Source organism: Curcuma longa, chromosome 4, assembly GCF_044706935.1.
Source record: "Curcuma longa cultivar G26 ecotype Majalengka, Jawa Barat chromosome 4, ITB_CL_G26_1.1, whole genome shotgun sequence".
NCBI lineage: Eukaryota > Viridiplantae > Streptophyta > Magnoliopsida > Zingiberales > Zingiberaceae > Curcuma > Curcuma longa.
In genome coordinates this window covers 12,255,826-12,275,041 of record NC_133864.1, presented here as the reverse complement: position 1 = coordinate 12,275,041, position 19,216 = coordinate 12,255,826, and the positions used below count along the sequence as shown (strand labels likewise).

General features: G+C 39.9%; 2 protein-coding genes, 4 non-coding genes and 1 pseudogene across 6 annotated transcripts; 5 read left to right on the top strand and 2 right to left on the bottom strand.

Moving 5' to 3' along the window:
* Positions 1–2,510: 2,510 nt before the first annotated feature.
* Positions 2,511–5,497, top strand: LOC141826350 (putative serine/threonine-protein kinase PBL11). The gene is made up of 6 exons (XM_074713591.1): positions 2,511–2,678; positions 3,380–3,771; positions 3,861–3,996; positions 4,065–4,201; positions 4,296–4,419; positions 4,747–5,497. Exons 1-6 carry the CDS (start codon positions 2,618–2,620, stop codon positions 5,082–5,084), a joined length of 1,188 nt encoding a protein of 395 aa, XP_074569692.1. The 5' UTR covers positions 2,511–2,617; the 3' UTR covers positions 5,085–5,497.
* Positions 5,498–6,077: 580 nt separating this feature from the next.
* LOC141826351 (uncharacterized) lies at positions 6,078–7,423 on the bottom strand (annotated as a pseudogene).
* Positions 7,424–10,196: 2,773 nt separating this feature from the next.
* On the top strand, positions 10,197–10,269 carry TRNAA-CGC (transfer RNA alanine (anticodon CGC)). Its single transcript has one exon. It is a non-coding gene; the product is annotated as a tRNA-Ala (tRNA).
* Positions 10,270–10,381: 112 nt separating this feature from the next.
* On the top strand, positions 10,382–10,454 carry TRNAA-UGC (transfer RNA alanine (anticodon UGC)). Its single transcript has one exon. It is a non-coding gene; the product is annotated as a tRNA-Ala (tRNA).
* A 105-nt stretch (positions 10,455–10,559) lies between these two features.
* On the top strand, positions 10,560–10,632 carry TRNAA-UGC (transfer RNA alanine (anticodon UGC)). Its single transcript has one exon. It is a non-coding gene; the product is annotated as a tRNA-Ala (tRNA).
* Positions 10,633–11,835: 1,203 nt separating this feature from the next.
* TRNAA-UGC (transfer RNA alanine (anticodon UGC)) lies at positions 11,836–11,908 on the top strand. The gene has a single exon. It is a non-coding gene; the product is annotated as a tRNA-Ala (tRNA).
* A 2,122-nt stretch (positions 11,909–14,030) lies between these two features.
* Positions 14,031–19,205, bottom strand: LOC141827410 (cysteine proteinase inhibitor 12-like). Its single transcript, XM_074714645.1, has 4 exons — positions 18,996–19,205; positions 17,105–17,324; positions 14,879–15,024; positions 14,031–14,348 (listed from the first exon to the last, which is right to left on the bottom strand). Exons 1-4 carry the CDS (start codon positions 19,203–19,205, stop codon positions 14,217–14,219), a joined length of 708 nt encoding a protein of 235 aa, XP_074570746.1. The 3' UTR covers positions 14,031–14,216.
* Positions 19,206–19,216: the final 11 nt, after the last annotated feature.

Below are 19,216 nucleotides of genomic sequence, written 5' to 3'. Positions count from 1 at the left end.
AAATTTTCGGTCAGCCATCTCCCGGGGCAGTGACAGAAAACTTGATTTTAATAGAAAGATAGAATACATTGAAATATTCAAAATAAGTGAGTTAACTGACACTATTAATATTATTAAATAAAAATTTATAAAAATTTATTGAAAAAAATCCAAACTAAATTTAAATTAAATAAATACTAATGAATCATCAATTCAAATCGGCATTTGAACTAGCGGTTCAACGATTTATTAAGAGTCTTACCTAATTGGTCAATCGGACGGATTAATTACTGATTGAGACCATTAAATCTGGTCAACGGATAATAATCAACCCCGTTGATCCAGTGCAATTTCTGGATTGAGACCCTGGGCAACTTTACTTCCATCCAAAAATTTTTGTTTAATTTAGTTAGAATAATTGTGATTATATAATTTTGATTTAGGTTTAATTTTGTTATTTTAAAATTGGATTTGGACTAGAAACAAAATTATTATTTGGATCAGATAAATAAATGTTAAGTCCATATATATATGTTCTTAGTTGTCATTTTTTTATTGTTCTTAGAAATTTGTTAATATCCAATTATTTACAAAGGGGATTTTCACAATGTTTATGTCCAGATCCCTTTCACAACCGTTGGATCTGAACAAGTTTGATGTTAGCCACTGATTAACCTGAGAAAGGGGCTCTCTAAGTTCAGTTGAACCAATATAAACCGGTGACCGAGTTTTTAAATAATTAATTGCGTTTACTTTTGTCGTTGACTTACGAAATGTCAAAAGCTCTGCCGTGTATTGAGATGATGCTTCAACTTCCAATTTTCCAAGGCGCTAACGTGTGAAGTTGACCAATGTGAAGATGGCAGGGTCAACCTATTGGTTTAATTATCTCTTGACTAAAAGAACAAAACTAACTTGGTCGTTCGTTTTCATGAAAAGAAAATGTGTAATAGCGTAGGAACGTACCAAAGGTGGGAAGCCCACCCTGTTGTGGTTCAAATTGCATTTGGAAGTCTTCAACATGAATATGAAATAGCCAACAACAATATTGTATGACTTAATAAATGCACAATGAAACTTTTGACTTGGGTATAATGAATACGTTTGACCGCATATAAAGATCATCTATCTACATATTTATGTCAACTCAAATGTATTTTTGAAGTTTTTTTGTAGGTGCAATTTCATTTTTTTTTATATATTTATTTTTTTCATTATGTTCATTTTTATATATTCATATATTTATCTTAACATTCTCATCTTTGTGCTTTCTTTTACTCATGTGCTCAAATCATAGCCAACATTCAATTTCATATAATATAATAAGTTATTTTTTAAACTTTTTTAAAAATTTTAAAGATACTTTATGACATTAAAAAGCATCTGATATTATTTTTCATTTTAATCATCCTACTTGTATTCTAGGTAAGATATCTTTCTCAACTCCTTAATCCTTTTCCGACTTAAATCTATTAGTTATAAATAAATTATCATCCCATTAATAATTATTATATTATGTATATTATTATTAAAATTAAATTCTATATATTTTTTTATTAAATCTAAAATTTTTAATTTTTAATTTTTAATATTTTTTGTCAAAATTTTTCAAATGTCTTATCTTCTAAAATAATATAATATACAAACAACATATATCATAGTAATTTATTTGAATGTATCTAGTTTTTCATTCCATTTTAATTATATAAAAAAAAAAATTAAGATTTAGAAGATCTTTGATAGAAAATACTTCATATAATTCATCTAGAATTTTTACTTTTATCGTTACAACTCATATATATATATATATATATATATATATATATATATATATATATATATATATATATCCTTAATTATTTTACTATATGCTACATTAATATTTTTTTCATTTAAAAGATAAAAAAAATGTAAAACTACTCATTCATAAATTTAAGAGGTAAAAATATAGCACGGTTGGAGTTACCAGTCATTAGCCAAAGCTTCACCGTTAAGCAAGTAATACATTTTGAACTATATATATATAATTTTGGAAGAACATCAAACTTTCATTGTTGCATAATTGTCGAAAGTCAAAAAGGAAAAGAAAAAAAAAGCATGGATCTATTGATAGATGGACTAGTCTAATATTTACTATTTTAACATTTTCAAATAATAGATGGACTTATTTGTAACTTGTCAAACAATAACAAATGGCGTCTTTTGATTGGGATAACCTTTTCAAATCCTTGACAAATTGGTGTGAATGGAAATCCAGTGAGGATCTAATCCACATAGATGTAGAGCTGTCACTCGTTTTGTCAAGTCAACATCATTGACTTCATATATATAATGGCACAGCATTTAATTTTTTTCTCCATTCTAAAATTATCTCATTAAGCATGCATATTTTATATTGGATTGTTCACTCTGATGCCTGACCTTGTATGAGACATTTTTTTTTTCTTCTCGCCCTGTTGTCAGCGTTCAAACTTTGAACTTTGAATCAGTCAAGGGAAGCTAAATTAAATTTTTGTAGAGGAGAATTTTTTATATTCTTGAGGTGAACGAAAGCTTTGTAGTTTGATCTATAAAAGACATATCATTGTCTTTGAGCCAACAAGGAATTCAGAAGGTGTTTTTTGGGTGCTCTCTTCGGATGGGGAACCAGTGTGGGCGTTCTTCTAAGACTGCAAACGCCTCTTCTCCGCATGTTTCAAGTAAGACTTTTTTTTTTTTTGCCTCTCTGATTTCTATTTCTTACCTGATCTACTTTTGTTTTGTTTCTTCTTTGGATGAGAGCCAATTTTTTTTTTCCTTTTGTTGATGAGTGAACCTAGATATAAACTCTACCCATGCATAATCTGTGTTTGTATTAATTTCGTCTTATCCAGTATTTTGATTTGGATAATGCTTTTTTTCCTCTCATGTTCCTAAAACAATTAAATCCTTCACGATGATGAACTTTGCCACTCTAGAGAAGACGCTTAACCTAATTGAAAGCAGATTGTGTTGACAGTTTTGCCTCGATCTTGCTTTTAGGCATGAATATAGAAATCCATATGAAAAGATGGACTAAATCTTGGTTGTCTTAATAAGCATAGAGCTGTTGCTGTGGTTATTTGGGTGTTTGGCAGTTTGATGATCATTCTATTTTCCATGCTCGAGTATGAATCTTATTGCCCAAAAATCTGGGTATTTGTCGTCGACCAGTTTATTGATAAAACAAACATAAAAATCCAATCTCACCCGTTTGATCACACTACAACGAGTTCTCCATTGTGAATTACTTCAGTTTTATACACTGTCATTGTAGATCTCCTCCGGATTTGAATTTTACTTTCAGCAACAAAAATGAAACCTTTACTTGCTAAATCATTCATATCTGAAGAGGTACTTAATAGTCGTATGTAATCTCCAGAGAATCCACTGTCAGTGGTTAGTGATTCCAGTCTAAAGAAATCAGCTAAGAAATCTTCAAGCGGATTGGGTAATTCTGTTCCACAGCTCAAAAGTGAGGCACCGAACAATCTGAAGTCCTTTAACTTGAACTACCTCGGCGATGATAATAACAATTTTAGAGAGGGTGACGGATCAAAAACGGTCGGTCTGAAGTCCTTCAGCTTGAATGACCTCAAGAATGCTACTAAAAATTTCAGCTCCAATTCATATCTAGGTGAAGGAGGGTTCGGTTGTGTCTTCAAAGGGTGGATTGATGAGCATACTTATGCCCCTACTAGACCAGGAACTGGAATTGTTGTTGCCATCAAGAAACTCAAACGAGAAAGCTATCAAGGGCACAAAGAATGGCTTGTACGTAACTGTTATCTCATGGAGACTTGAGGTTCTTATACACCTTTTCGAGTTCCAAATTAAAGTGACACTCATTCTGATGCCTGCAGGCAGAGGTGACCTATTTGAGCCAGCTTCACCACGAGAATCTTGTTAAACTTATAGGCTACTGCTCAGAGTTGGATAGCAAACTTCTTGTTTATGAGTACATGCAGAAAGGCAGCTTGGAGAATCACTTGTTCAAAAGTATGTTTCTCTGACATTAGCTCTAAGCCTTCAATTAAGTAATTACTTATGTTCATTTGTACATGTAGGAGGTGTACAACCTATTCCTTGGCCAACGAGAGTGAGCATTGCCATTGATGTTGCTCGAGGACTGTCCTTCTTACATGGCTTAGAAACTCAAATCATATTTCGTGATCTGAAGGCCTCAAATATTCTCCTTGATTCGGTAATCTCTACAATTATCATCACTGATTCAGTACTATTCTATCTGGAAAACATATTATCTGAGGCATGATGATTCTTACTGGCAAACTGTGCAGGATTTCAATGCGAAACTATCAGATTTTGGCTTAGCTAGGAATGGACCTACTGGAGACAAGAGTCATGTTTCCACTCGAGTGGTTGGCACTCGTGGATATGCCGCTCCAGAATATATTGCCACAGGTTAGCCTTCTTTGAATGTAAACAATTGTACTACTTGGACATGCTAAGTGATAGGCAAAACACATTACAATGGCAATACTCAGAAACAGTAGTTTGAAGATGAAATAAGGCAAGATCAAGAGCTTTTGTTGCCAAATTTGATAATATAATTAAGGTCACTAATCTTGTGTGCTCGGATTGTGTGTTTCGGGCTCTAATATGGGTCAGTTAGTGAAGCCAACTACCATTTTTTTTCTATCCTCTCATGCTAATGTAAAACAAAGTGATCCTTTCTTAGGATATCTTATGTCATTGTTTCAGCCTACTGAATACTAGTGTTTATGGCAGGCCACTTGAGTTTAAAGAGCGACATATACACTTTTGGAGTTGTACTGTTGGAGCTCCTATCAGGAAGACGTGCGGTGGAGGATGATAGAGGAACTTCAGACCTGACTCTGGTCGACTGGGCGAGACCATTCTTGAAGGATAAAGGAAGAATGTTGAGGATCATGGACATAAGATTGGAGGGTCGGTACTCTAAGAAGGAAGCTCAGGTCATTGCTGCTCTTGCCTTGCAATGCTTACATCTAGATCCAAAGAACAGGCCTAACATGACAAACATTCTTCCAATACTAGAAAAGCTTCGCGAGCGCAAAGACTGTATTACATCTCATGCAAGGGCCTAGTCATGTGTCACATATATACTTTGATAACCTCGGATAATTCATCATACAATAGATAGATTTCTTCTCAAGTTAAACATTGAACAGACACTAGAAAATGGAAGTGGTGTTCAAGATGTTGATTCAGTGATACTGCGCTGCTAAAGCTTCAACCTGAGTATGTCAGACAGAGGAAAGTGGTTACTTGAGAAGCTATTTCAAGATAACAAGAAATTGGCAACTGTATCGTCAAATATTAGAGCCATGATCCAAGACAATGATCTCTGTTCTTTTGTTCAATTGCATGGGTTTCTATGACACTTCATATGATCATTTTCTGAAGCTGTGTCATATGTAGATTATATTATTATGTCATGTATTTCAAGGAGAGGCAACAATCATTAAGAACCAAACTGGATGAGACATTTGTATTCGATGTCTTAATATATTGGGTTTGGGATCGTCTGCAAAATTCTAGTATGAGATCTAGAGATGCATGAATTGAATTAAATAAGATTAACATGATCACTATCCTCTGACCTTGAAAGGTCTGTACATACAAAGTAAAACGCAATTTGCAAAGGAGAAAAAGATAAACTTCTACTTGGAGACCAAGTTTGTTATTGATAATCCAGAATCAAGGAACCAGAAGTCCACGATTAAAGAGACAGGTTTGAACATTTCGGATAGCTGAAAAAACTGGAAAACTGGTAGAATGCCACCATTGACTATTCAAGGGAAGAAATATTCAAGCATAAAATTTTTAAAAGTTGATTTTTTTTAAAAAAAAAATTCAACACCATCTCTAGGGAATGTGATAATGAATTTTCACCCAGGAAGTGTGTCGTAGTAGCCATGTTGCCTTTGGCTTGTGCAGACACTGTAGAACACAATGTTTTCACATGAATTTTTATTCATAGATCCATTTTCACCAAAAATTATGCATTCTGCAATATTCACATCCGATAGTGCTCAAGCAGTTCATTTGGGTGCATGCAACTACAATTCATTCCAGAATTAGAAGCGGAGCCTCTTCCTGCAAGTAGGCGACGACAGCTTACGGGTCCAGCCGGGAAGCTCGACGACAAGCTCCTCCACCAACTCCCCCAGCAACTCGGCCTCCACCCAAGCCTCCACCCAGGCCAACTCCCACCGCTCTTCCCCCGCCCCCTCCCCCCACACCTCCTCCACGCTCTCCACCATCGCCCGGCTCGCGCTCCTCCTCCTCCTGGCTCCTCGCCACCAAGGCCGACGACCGCCCAAGTCCTCCGCTTGATCGCCACTCGGCATTGGTTCCATTATAATCCGGCGTCGTGTGGCCTCGTTCGCCTTCTTTTGATTTGTATTGATATCTTCTGCACTAGGCAGGAACCGCATAGATAAGTGATTATGTAGCTGATGAGAGCCTCAGCGCGTGCGAGTGTATAACTCCACCAAGAGACTTACCCGTATAAAGAACGGCTATGCGGGACGGCTTCAGGATCCTACTACATTCATCGGCAGGGCTTCCTTGGCTATCTGCATTAAGAGCCGTGCTTATACCGGTTCGCGACGGGAACACATTCATCATCGCAGACTGCTACGTACCGTCCGGTGAACGTTTCGACCGGGACCGATTCCGGGGCGACGACAACGCATCGAGCACCGATACGGGGCTCGGCTGCTCCCGTTACACTCGTTCTTGGCGTCTCCGCAGTTCGTCTCGATTTCGAGCAGCCGCTCGGCCGTCTTCCCAGCGGTGGAGACGACCGTACCGACCTGGATCTCCTCCGAGCGGATCGCCTCGATGATCCGACTGAGCGCCTGGAGGTCCTCGTCGCACTTCTCCAGCGCTCGCAGCAAGTCTCGCCGCTTGTCCGCGGCCACCGCCGGGGGCGGTGGGTCGTCGAGACCCATCAGCCGCGCCACCAGCGCCGGAGCAGTGCGGGGGCTGTCCGGCGACGCGGCCGGCGGCTTCTTCCGCCTGATCTCCTGCGGGATCACTGGAATTCGTGGCGTCTCGCTGGAGCGCCGCATTTTCTTGGCGTCCTCGACAGCAGCCACCGGCGGCGGCGGCGGCGCGGCGGCTGCGGCGGCGAAGTCGTTAATCGCCTCGGAGGCGGAGCGGCTGTGTTCTCCTTCCTTTTAACTGCAGCATAACGGCGAACAACATAATTAAGAAGGAGCCAGAAGAAGAGACCGATGGCGGAGAAGAGGGGAATGGGCAGCGCGCGGTTACCGGAGGTGATGCGCTTGCGAGATCGGCTGTGGTGACGGGAGAGGAAATGGAAGACGCCGGACATGCAACCGATGCTCTTGGGTCGGTTTCCCGGTCCGACTTCACGGCGAGACGACGACGTACGCACCGTTTCCATGTTTCCCATCGGCGCCTGGTCTCGCTCTCCCTCTTCGTCAGCTCAGAACTGAGGGGAAGCGAGCAAGCCGTGGAAGCAAGCTTTTATGCCGGGAGCGTCTCAAATTACAGAAACACCATTCTAATAAAAACATCGCAAATCCCAACTAATCATTAAATAACGTTAAACACAATTTATTCCTAGACACAATCCAACGGCGAAATTGACGTCGAAGAAATCAGTCCGGACGACCCAAAATGAACGGCGAGGATATGGTGTCCGGCTTAGCTTTGTTGTCGCCTTCGATGGAGGTTGATCATACGTTCTAGTCCTTACAGACTTTAGCAACTGAAAAGTGAATGGAGTGCGGAGGTAGCAATAATTGATGGGACTGCGTAAGGAGACATGGCTCAGGTAGTCTTTCTGTGCAACTTAAAGTAGCATCCGATGATGGTTTATGCCTCTCCAACGGTTATGTTTTTTGTTCGATAGACGATTATGCCATAGAAGTAAATGAGACCTCGACTTCGATGCCGATTGTATCACAAAGATCGAGCGTGAGATAGAGGAGCGAGGTGCGCAAAAGAGAGAAGTCGGCAACCGAGTCCTGCGCAGAAATCATAAATTTCTGAGCTGTGGAATTCACTTTTGGTCCCAGGCAACGTCCGAAGGGCAAAAGGTTACGAGGCATCTAATCTAGTTGATTTACGATGAGCAAAGAGCAAGCCTCTTAATAGTCGATCCATCCTCTACAGATGAGAGAGAGAGATTGGAGAAGGAAAGAAAGGTCTGAGAGCGTGAAGGACATCATTTGATTCCTGACGTCCACTAAGTTTTGCCGAGAACAGAAGATGAAGGTGAGCGAGGAGCTAGACTTACGGCTAAGATGAGCTCACGTGCCATGATCTGTGATGAAAGGTAAAAGCTGTACAATAAGAGATACAAGGCGTAAGGCGTGCTACAAGTGAATGATGAGGGCACAAAGATACTGAACATGTTTTCAGTTCTGTGGCATATGGATGCATAATTCACACTGGGAGTGTGAGCTTTTTGCCATAATGCAACTGCAAAGTAGTCCTTGTATGTGGTCGAGCATCACAAACTTGGAAGGTTCCTCTTGCTGGAACAAGCTAGCACTTCCCACAATTCCTGACTCATGGAAGCCAGATGCCATTGGAGAGAGCTACCATGAATTAGCATACCTGTTCAAAAGTTTAGAATGATGGCATGTGCGAAAGAGTTCCTCTTCGCATCCTTGTAGACGGTAGTCCTCATGTTCGCTTCCATGGATGATTACACTGAAGAGCTAGCAAATGTGTGCAGGCTTAGCTATGAAGGTTGTCTCATGGACAACTCTCGCTTGTTAAAGGTCTAGCAATGGCTTTACATTCCTTTATCGTCTACATCAATGCCAGAGTATACCGAGCTTTCCAGTTACATAAAGCCTCATGAAAGCAATGGTCTAGTTGAATAATTAGTAATTAAAGTATATATATTATAAAATGGGAATGTAATTCATATGGTAGAGTACTCTGAGAGGCATGAAGTTCAATTCTCCACACCTCCAATTTTTTCATTACGTGTGGGTCACATTTTATAAAATGAATAATGTTATAGGTTGGTATGTATTGGCCAAGAAAGTCAAGACCTAGTCTAATTGGAGACAACACATTAAACACAATGCTCCGACTCCATGGCTGACTAGCTTGGTTTAGTGTTTGACTCTGACCTAGCTCCATGTCCAAGCTTGGAGCTCCAAACTAAGTGTCCGACTCGACCTGACTCTTGCTTCCCGATTGATCGATCTCGTACTTAGCTCCCTGATCTGTCGACACCGTACTCGACTGGGACCCCCACCTGAGCTTGGGCTCCCGGGCCTAACTCTTGATTGACTCAACACCAAACTAGCTTTGCAACTCGACCTCGACCCTCACTCAACTCCCTGATCTACTCAGCGCTCAACTGGTTTCATGATTTCCTAGATAGAGGTCGACTTCGCAGTTGACTCCTCAGCTAGCTCAACCTAGCCGAGTCCGCATTCTCGTTTAAGCAGTCCTACTTCATCGTCACTACTTTCTTCACCCCATCACTTATGCTGAACCACCGCTGGAAGGACACATGGAATAATAAAATATTCCTGCTCAACTGGTTTCATGATTTCCTAGATAGAGGTCGACTTCGCAGTTGACTCCTCAACTAGCTCAACCTAACCGAGTCCGCATTCTCGCCTAAGTAGTCCTACTTCATCGTCACTATTCTTTTCACTCCATCACTTATGCTGAACCACCACTGGAAAGACACATGGAATAATAAAATATTTGACGCAGTTCACCGACCTCATTAATATAACACAGCATGGTGTACCATACTAAGCATGGTGATAGGACCTTCAACTACCGTGATAATGAGATATTTCTCTTACCATTGATGGGACATCTCCTATGATGTTTTATATAAATCTCACTTCTCGCGGCCGTAAATACGCACACATTGACACTCACAATCGCCATCCTCCATTCTTTGCATTCCTTTTTCTCCATTTTCGATCTACGAACTGACTTGTGTGTTGGAGCGGCTGAATCAGGGCACCTTCGGTCTCCATTGTCACCCTCCTTCTCCTCTTTGCAGCTTTATGCACCATCTCCTTCCGTTGGTCAAGGATTGTAGGTGACTCTATCAACAGAGGAGTCAGGTGTCTGATGACTCATCCGAAAGCGATCTCAAGTAGAAACAAATAAATTTATAAAAAAATTTACTACTCCTTTTACTATAAATTATTAATAATTAAAATTGATTATAAAATGGGGGTGTAGCTCATATGGTAGAGCGCTCGCTTCGCATGCGAGAGGCACGGGGTTCGATTCCCCGCACCTCCATTTTTTTCTTTATGTATGGGTCATATTTTATAAAATGATTAAATTTATAGAAATTTTGGTACTCCCATCACTATAAGTCACAATTATTAGTAATTAAAATAAGTTGTATAAGGGGGGTGTAGCTCATATGGTAGAGCGCTCGCTTTGCATGCGAGAGGCACAGGGTTCGATTCCCTGCACCTCCATTTTTTTTCTTTACGTGTATGGCTCACGTTTTATAAAATGGCTGCTTACAAGACATGTGGCTTCACACCTCCATAAGAATTTGTTAGATTAAAGTGATATAAAAGGGGGGTGTAGCTCATATGGTAGAGCGCTCGCTTTGCATGCGAGAGGCACAGGGTTCGATTCCCTGCACCTCCATTTTTTTCTTTACGTGTATGGCTCACGTTTTATGCTATGTTTACTTCACAGCAGATTTTTCTCTTCCCTAGGGAAAATAAATCCCTAGGGAAGAGAAAGGAAATGGCTAAACGGCGGAAAAGCATTAGGGGAGAGGGAGGATGAGGAGGAGCAGAGTAGGAGGCGGTGTTGGCGGCGGATGTGCAGTTTCCCCTTTTAATGCCTGTATTGATTCATCTCTTCATCTTCACCTCGGCGGAGATGGGCGAAGAGTCTTGTTTTGTCTCTGCCACTCTTCTTCCACCACCGAATCAAAATGACCCTCCTCCGGCCGCCGCTACCGCGACAGGAAGGAGAAAGCCACTTCGGTTAGAGAATACCCCATGGAGGAGAGCTGGACTAACATGCAATGCATGCTGTCGTAATCATCAACGAGACCGAGATTGCATACCATCTGATTATAAGCCTCAGAATTAGGACGGAAGTCAGGGTGAGAATCCAAAACCCAGTGGAAGAAGCGCAACGCCGAGACAACACGATCGTTCGACGCGCGGAGAACCTCCAGAACCAGGGCGTGGGAAGGGGTCAGATTCAGCAGGCGCAATTGCGATTCCAAATCATCCGAGCCGCCTGCGATCGACGCAATGAGGTGGGAAACTGCTGAAGCCTCGCCGCCTGGAACGCTAGGGGTTCGGCTCCTTCTGCTGGCGGCGGAACGTCCGGGAACTCGAGAAGAGAGCGCGCGGACGAGGCTGCACGGAGAAGGGACAGAGGGAGCGTGCGGGGAAGGGCGACGAACACCTTCGCGTCGGTGTCGGAGAGGAGAGAAGCGACCACCTCCGTTTGATCTGCTGGTGACGCGCCATGACTTCGACGAGCAGCGGCGTTTTTTTTTTATTTTTCGTCCGTCCGTCCGTCCGCGTTCCGCCCGATTTCGGGGTGATAGATTTTGGAGAAAAAAAGATCCACGGATGGATGAAATTTCCTTTCTTTCCTAAAAATTTCGAAAGTAAACGAAGGATGCATGCATGCAAGGGAAACTTTTCCGCAGTTTCTCTTCCGCACCTCCAAGTAAACTAGGCCTTAGGGTTTAGCTCATATGGTAGAGCGCTCGCTTTGCATGCGAGAGGCACAGGATTTGATTCCTTGCACCTCCATTTTTTTTCTTTACGTCTATGGCTCACGGTTTATAAAATTATTAGTAATTAAAGTAAGTTGTATAAGGGGGGTGTAGCTCATATGGTAGAGCGCTCGCTTTGCATGCGAGAGGCACAGGGTTCGATTCCCTGCACCTCCATTTTTTCCTTTATGTGTATGACTCACGTTTTAGGGTTTAGCTCATATGGTAGAGCGCTCGCTTTGCATGCGAGAGGCACATGATTTGATTCCTTGCACCTCCATTTTTTTTCTTTACGTCTATGGCTCACGGTTTATAAAATGTCTGCTTATAAGACATGTGGTTCTTCCCCACACCTCCATAAGAGACTTGTCGGATTGATGTGATATAAAATGGCTGCTTACAAGTATAGCCGTCAAGTTGGGTTAGGCCCGCCGGGTTGGCCCGCCCCGCCAAGAAATTTAGGCGGGTTAGGTTGAAATTTTATCAACCCATTTTAAGATGGGTTGAGGTGGGTTGGCCCGCCTAGGCCCGCGACCCGGGCTTGGGTTGGCCTGCGGATTGAGAAAGTTTATTTATTTATTTTAAATTTTAAAATTAAAGTATAAAACTTAATGAATTAGTAGGTTTCATCTATTTAAAATAGTTTAAAAATTATAATTCAAACTTAAAATTTTCAACTTAATCAATTTAAATTATACTTCAAACTTAAAATTTTTAATATTTTTAATATTTTTAATATTTTTTTATTTTTTAACAGGCCCGTGGGTTGGCCCGCCTAACCCGCGGCCCGCCTTGAGCTGGGTTGGATTAGAGATTTCCCAACCCGCCAAATTGGTGGGTTAGCCCGCCCCGGCCCGCCATATGATGGGCCCGACATGGGTTAGCCCGCTCCACCATGGGTTGACTCGTTTGACAGCTCTACTTACAAGACACGTGGTTTGATTCCCCATACCTCCATAAGAGTCTTGTATGGCTCACGTTTTATAAAATGGCTGCTTACAAGACATGTGGTTTGATTCCTCACACCTCCATAAGAGGCTTGTAACACTTTGGTATCTACAGAATGTGGTTTGATCCCCTAGAGGATTGTCGGACACTTGCACTTGCAAAGATGGAAAGTGATGTTTCCAATAGCAAACTGGTGAGTAATGTGTAAGAACCTGCCCTTGAGACGATGGATGATCAGCCACACTGGGACTAAGACATAGCGCAAACTCCTGTGGAGGCAGCAATCAGCCACACTAGGATTAAGACACGGCGCAGACTCCTACGGGAGGCAGCAATGGGAAATTTTTTACAATGGGCGAAAGTCTGATAGAGCAATGCTGCATGAAAATGACTACTTATGAGACATGTGGTTCGATTCCCCACACCTCCACTTCGCATAAGAGGCTTGTGGGATTGATGTGATAGGGTAGGGATGACTATATTGATGTGAATCCTGCTTTATCTACGATAAGGAACACATGCAAGTGAGACAGAAAATAGTGTTTTTAATGGTGAACCAGTGAGTAATGTGTAAGAACCTGCCCTCGAGACGATGAATGATCAACCACTCTGGGACTAAGATACGACGCAGACTCCTATGGAAGGTAGTAGTGGGGAATTTTTCGCCATGGGGGAAAGCTTGATGGAGTAATGCCGCATGGAGATAGAAGACCCACGAGTCAAGAACTTTTTTGCTCGAAGAAAAGCAATGATGATACCTGAGGAATAAGCATCGACTAACTCTGTATGGTCTAATTCAATGTAAAACGAAGAATCTTATTTGGGCTTGATATGCCATGAATCCTCTTGAAAGAGAGGGGTGCCTTCGGGAACGCGGACATAGGTGGTGCATAGCTGTCGTCAACTCATGCCATAAGGTGTTTGGTTAAGTCCCGCAACGAGTGCAACTTTAGTTGCCACTATTGAGTTTGGAATCATGAATAGACTACTAGTGATAAGCCAAGGAAGGTAAGATACTTAGATGTATAAGAAATTGAAAAGGTTCTTTACTGCTGCACTATAACTCCAGAGCACATATCTTCCAGAGGTCATCACAGCTATAGACGGCCATGAGACAAGCAATCCCGTCTTTATGTTTCAAACACTAGACCTTGATGTAAATTCCAACATCTACATTACACTCCAACAGCCCCATATGATTGGCCTCACGATCATCTGTGAGTAGGTAAATCGAAAAACTACAATTGACCACAACGGAAGAAAGTATTATCTGGACTTCGTCGAAATTCAAACCCTTGTACTCTTCTGCAACTCTACTTTGTCATAACCAACTTATCTATATTACACTTAATTCAAATAAAAGTCGCACTAGGTTGCAGCAACCACAATAAAAACACTTGCTAGAGCCGTCTTATTGTTGATTGCATTACTATTCACTTTATGCCAGCAGATTATTAAGGGATTCAGAAATATACACAACTATCAAAGACTTAATATACATGACTATCAGTAGTTAACGCTTGTCATTTTTGGACTCCTAACCCACCTGCATCTGACTCAGAAGAAAATTACCTTCCAGATTCTTGTGGACTTCGACCTTGAATTCCTCCACCTTGCTTCCCCTCTTCACTTTAAGAAGCATGTCAAACTTAGCAGTTTCTTCAATCACCTATTAGTTAAAAAGAAACAAGGATAAATCCATATAATCAAGGTAGTGATTGCTGTGTAAAGGTTTTTTCTTTTTCTTCTTTATAGGGGAAAAATGCAAATTCAAATTATGTCAAGGCTCAGCAAATGCGATTTTTCTTTTTGGAAAAAGAGAACGCTCAATTCAAGCATTTCAAAAGTCTTGATATAAAGATCTAGGGACCTTTGTTCCTAAAAGGTTCAGCTCAAGAAAGGTTGAGCTCCTAAGAAAAAACAAAAACTAAACTAAAAGAAATCAAAGCAAGGAATATTTTAAAAGAAAAAAACATACATATAAATTACCAAAACTAAAGCATAGTAAGCCAGGTCACTGCTAAATATAACAACTGTTGAGCTGCTCTATCCCCTAAGCAAAGTCAACTTCTCTCTTAAAATTAATAAATATTCAGAATAACAGAAATTTGAAATCTTCCTCTTTTTTTTCCTTCAGAACTACATGTGCAACAATTTAAAAGTAGCAGGTAACCAAAAAATAGAGAGAAGATTCCAGACCTCTGCCCTTGCTTGGAGGATGTCCAACAGTTCGTAAGGATACAGGGAATTGGACCTTCCATGAATGATCTTCAAAGCATGGTTTGCTGCATCTTTGACTACAGGATCATTTGCAGGAACAGTGTGCCAACCAGGCCCAAGCTCCTCTGTCAAATGATAATACTCAAATCAGAAAATGTGGGGCCTTTCTCTAACAGAATTTGACAGACAATTAGCTATAAGGTGGCAAATGAAGATGGTTGTATTAGACTACCGGTACCTGAACTCTATACAAGCACCAAATTGAATTTCAAAAGAACAACAAGATATAGAAGTACATTTGCTATGATCTTCTTGTCAATGCCTCAAAATTTTCAGCAACGTTAACTCTTGGATTACTCATTTTTGTCACTACCATGAAGACAACAAACTATTTATTGTTCCTTTTTGTCATCCACTTGTACTCCATTTCTTTGTTTTCATGCTACAAACTCTTTGCAAATAACCTTATATTCTTGAATTTAATTGTGGCATAAAAAATCAAATGTTCATATTCAGCCTTCATTTTATCGGCTTTGTGTCCATTAATTAACCAGGATTTTTTTATAATAGATAAGTCACATGAAAGTTCAGTAAGTGTTAATATATACTGTTGCAATGGGAAGGATGGTCTTAGCTTTTGTAATAGAACTATCTGTAAAATAATGAACCAAAGCAAATAAAATTCATGTTGTGTTAGAATTCCGATTCTTCATTAGAGGAACATTTGTAGGCTTGAGGATTGGGATTAACATACGATCTCAATACAGAACAAATTAGCTAAATACCTAAATTGGAAAGATCCAAGAGACCCAACAGAAGATCCATGATATAGAACTCATATGTAATAGAAGGAAACCATGTTGTTTAACCTAAAATGACTCGAGTTTGTTAGAAGCCACGGGTTACTGTCAAGAAAAAGGGAAAGATTTTTGAGATGTGTACAATCATACATGTATATGCACCATAAAATTCATGTTGTCCTAGCACCCCAATTCCCAACTAGAGGAACAGATGTAGGATTGATGATTGGGATTAACCTAGGATTTTAATTCAGAATAAATTAGCTTGGTACTCAAATTAGAAAGATCAAAGACGCCCAATGGAAGAACCGTGATATAACCTCATATTGGTTAACCTAAAAAGACTTAAGTTTTGTGAGAGCTCACAGATATTGCAAGAAAAAGAGAAGGATTTTGAGATAGTATCCTATGATATGTATTGTTATATATGAGACAGAGAGGGAGAAAATTAGGGAAGATAGGATGTAAGCGAGGAAGACTAATTTTGTTCATTCATGTTGTTTACTAGGGAAAGAAAAGAAATAAGAGAATGCAGATTCTATGTTGTCATATTGCCCAAATGCACAGAGCAAATGAAGTTTTTGTTCAGATGGGGAACATAGTGTTGTAAATCACTTTTTCACTTTTCTTCTCAGTGTTCATATTAGAGATGATTCAATTGGAAAGAAAGATGTTAGTCTTACTTTATCCATCTTTCTATCTCCACTAAGTTCTCTCTAAATAAATAAGATATATTTTTTTGTCATCTCGCCCACTCTCTCCTATTATTTGTTTTCCTTCTCATCTTTATCGTCTATGTATAGTGCAATGAAAACAGGGGGGAAATCAACCAGTCACCCTCTTGAATAAGGGCAAAAGACTGCCAAAACGAACCAGTTACAGCTGCTACAGATAAGCATGACTGACCCAGACATAGTAAAAGATTGTTTGACCAACCCCTAATGAACCCTAATGAAGTAAAAGATTATTTCTCCTCATGCATATCAGCTAGCAGACATTGAGGCATACCCAGGATCCCACTTTTTGTCTATCTTTCATGTACATAACACGCCATGTGCATATCTCTTCCTTTTCTATATTACTGGGTAGGGCCTGGCCCTTTCTTTTCCTCAAAGCAAAAAAGGGAGGTCTAATCATGAGCTCAAAAGGCAAAGTGAGAAATTGGCTGTAGGTAAGTGTGATAAGAGTCATAAGACTCAAGATCAAAATAATTCATCAAAAATAGTAGTTGCAGAGAAGTGGACTTGGATCCTCTAAGCAACCTGACCATACAAAACAAAATAGGGAAATTTGCAGCAACAAGACTTGAAAAAATTAAACCTTCTGATCACTATAAGCTGTAGCCATCATCCATAGAACACCTAGGTGCTTCAGTGCTTCAGAATTATGCACTATATATCATTACCTCGTTTAGCACCAAGGTCTGCATCAGTAAAGTAAGGAGAGTCTCCGACATGCTTAAACTCCTGAAGCTCTTTGAAGTGCTGCCATGGCTTGACCCATACCTTAGCTTCATACAACTTCTTCTTCCCTGCATCAATTGCCTCCAAGGTCAAGTGATGAAGTGTTCCGGCAACAACTTGCTCTTTTGCCTTCACGATACATGCAAACTCCAAAAGTCCATTCTGTGTGAGCAGGAGGCAAAATTATCAAAACAAGTCAGTATTGCAAAAAATGCTCTTCAATATTTCTCCCCTTTTCACTTGGAGCATTTCATTTGAACAAAATCTCCATTAAAATTCAGCAGCAAATATTGAAATATTGCTTCATGATCTATTATTAATTTTGTTGTATTTCTCTCTCTTTTTTGTTAAATTTTGGGGTTTTCTTAGCCTAGCCATTTCCTCATTTTCCTTGTAATGGGAATAGTAAAATAACCAAACAACTGTACCTTGAAAAGCAGAGGTCTTCGACAAATACATTATAAAACTATGCAGAGTAATATCCACTTAATTCCACAAGAAACTAGAACCTAGATATGACAAGAAAAGTACACGGACCCAAAAAAAACTTCTTTTTAATGTGAAATAACTTAGCGTTAATGGAATATAATCAACTTATTCATGTATTATTTTCGTCTCTTCAGACTTGACGCTACATTTAATGCAGAATAAAATATTTTCTTTTCCATACCCCTGGTACATCATTCTCCCTTTTAAGCTTACTAACAAAGGAATGGCCAAGTAAGATTAAAAAACACAGAGACAGAAGTTCAAATTTAAATAACTATCAGAAAATCCTATAGGATCAAAAAACATGAAGCAACTAAGAAAAGGTTGTCAAACAAAATTTTAGAGATAGAAAAATATTGTTCAATTGATTGTACTTGGAACATATATAGATGGGAAATCTATATGCGAGCCATGCAACTGATTCTAACAATTGAGAATAATTATATCCAAAAATATGGAAGTAAATATCATACAATTATGCAATAGTTCCAACAGGATGATGACTTCTGACAATTTCTCTGCTGCAATTTTTATTCACATCCCTCTCAAACTAATAGTGAGAGTCATGAAGTTGCTTGTTTGAGACAATTAAAATCAGCCAATGGCTCCGTAAACTACTATATAAAACGCCATAGTGAATTGGGCAGGAGATTATTAATACCCTCCCTCAAGTCGAAAGAGTTGCGAGTAATGTAAATTTGCATCGAACAAACTAAGAATGATTGGAAATTGCAAGTGCTTACAGATTAACTAAAGTCAAATTAGACACTATGACTGACCCAAAGATGATTTGCACAGATTCAGGATTACAGATGTCTATAACACATCCACCAATACAAGAGATCTAAATAAACGTGTAATGCTATATTAAAAATCATCTAGCCTTGTAGATGATTCCAAAGGTCCAGGATTACAGGATGGCTACAACACATCCACCAAGACAACGGATTTGCAATTTTCACGAGATTATAATATGACTAAATATGAATACAAGAATTTCACATTATTGACCCTAGATCAAAATGACATCCCAGTCTATAAATGTTCTAAGCATCCCTACAGGAATACAGATTGATTGACTAACAGAGATTAACTAACGGTACGGCTGAAAACATGCAATTCTTTAATTCAAGAGGAAAAATGATGAGATAGCTCGAAGATAGTTATTCCTTGGTCAGCAAAGGCTTTAATAAGCAATAACAAGAGAAAACGGTAGGAAAGAGACAACGAAACAGGGGAGAACCAATAAAAATATAATTTAAGTCGAACATTGACAAGAAACTTTAACAAAATAAGGAAATAAACATAAGCTGAGCCCAAGCAAAGAGAAGAACACAAAGCGACCTCTTTTTTGTTGTGCTCGTCGACGGCGAAGCGGGCGAGCTCCTCAATCCCTGCGCTGTCCTGCGCCCCCTCCGTCTCTCTCACGTCTCCAACCATGAACGCGATCGCCAGCGAGAAGAGCGGGGAAACGAAGATCAAAATGAGGGCGAGAAGAAGAGGGCTTCGCCGAGTAGGAAGAGAAGGAGACGCCATGTTTCGAAGCAAGGTCATAAGAACGACAA

Excerpts from the sequence above, each read along its gene's own strand:
- LOC141826350 (XM_074713591.1), top strand. The coding sequence starts at position 2,618 with ATGGGGAACCAGTGTGGGCGTTCTTCTAAGACTGCAAACGCCTCTTCT. Across the intron at positions 2,679-3,379 it reads CTCTTCTCCGCATGTTTCAA|AGAATCCACTGTCAGTGGTT; the intron begins GTAAGACTTTTT and ends TGTAATCTCCAG. Across the intron at positions 3,772-3,860 it reads AAGGGCACAAAGAATGGCTT|GCAGAGGTGACCTATTTGAG; the intron begins GTACGTAACTGT and ends TGATGCCTGCAG.
- LOC141827410 (XM_074714645.1), bottom strand. The coding sequence starts at position 19,205 with ATGACCTTGCTTCGAAACATGGCGTCTCCTTCTCTTCCTACTCGGCGA. Across the intron at positions 15,025-17,104 it reads AGACCTTGGTGCTAAACGAG|AGGAGCTTGGGCCTGGTTGG; the intron begins GTAATGATATAT and ends ATCATTTGACAG. Across the intron at positions 14,349-14,878 it reads TCCTCCAAGCAAGGGCAGAG|GTGATTGAAGAAACTGCTAA; the intron begins GTCTGGAATCTT and ends TTTAACTAATAG.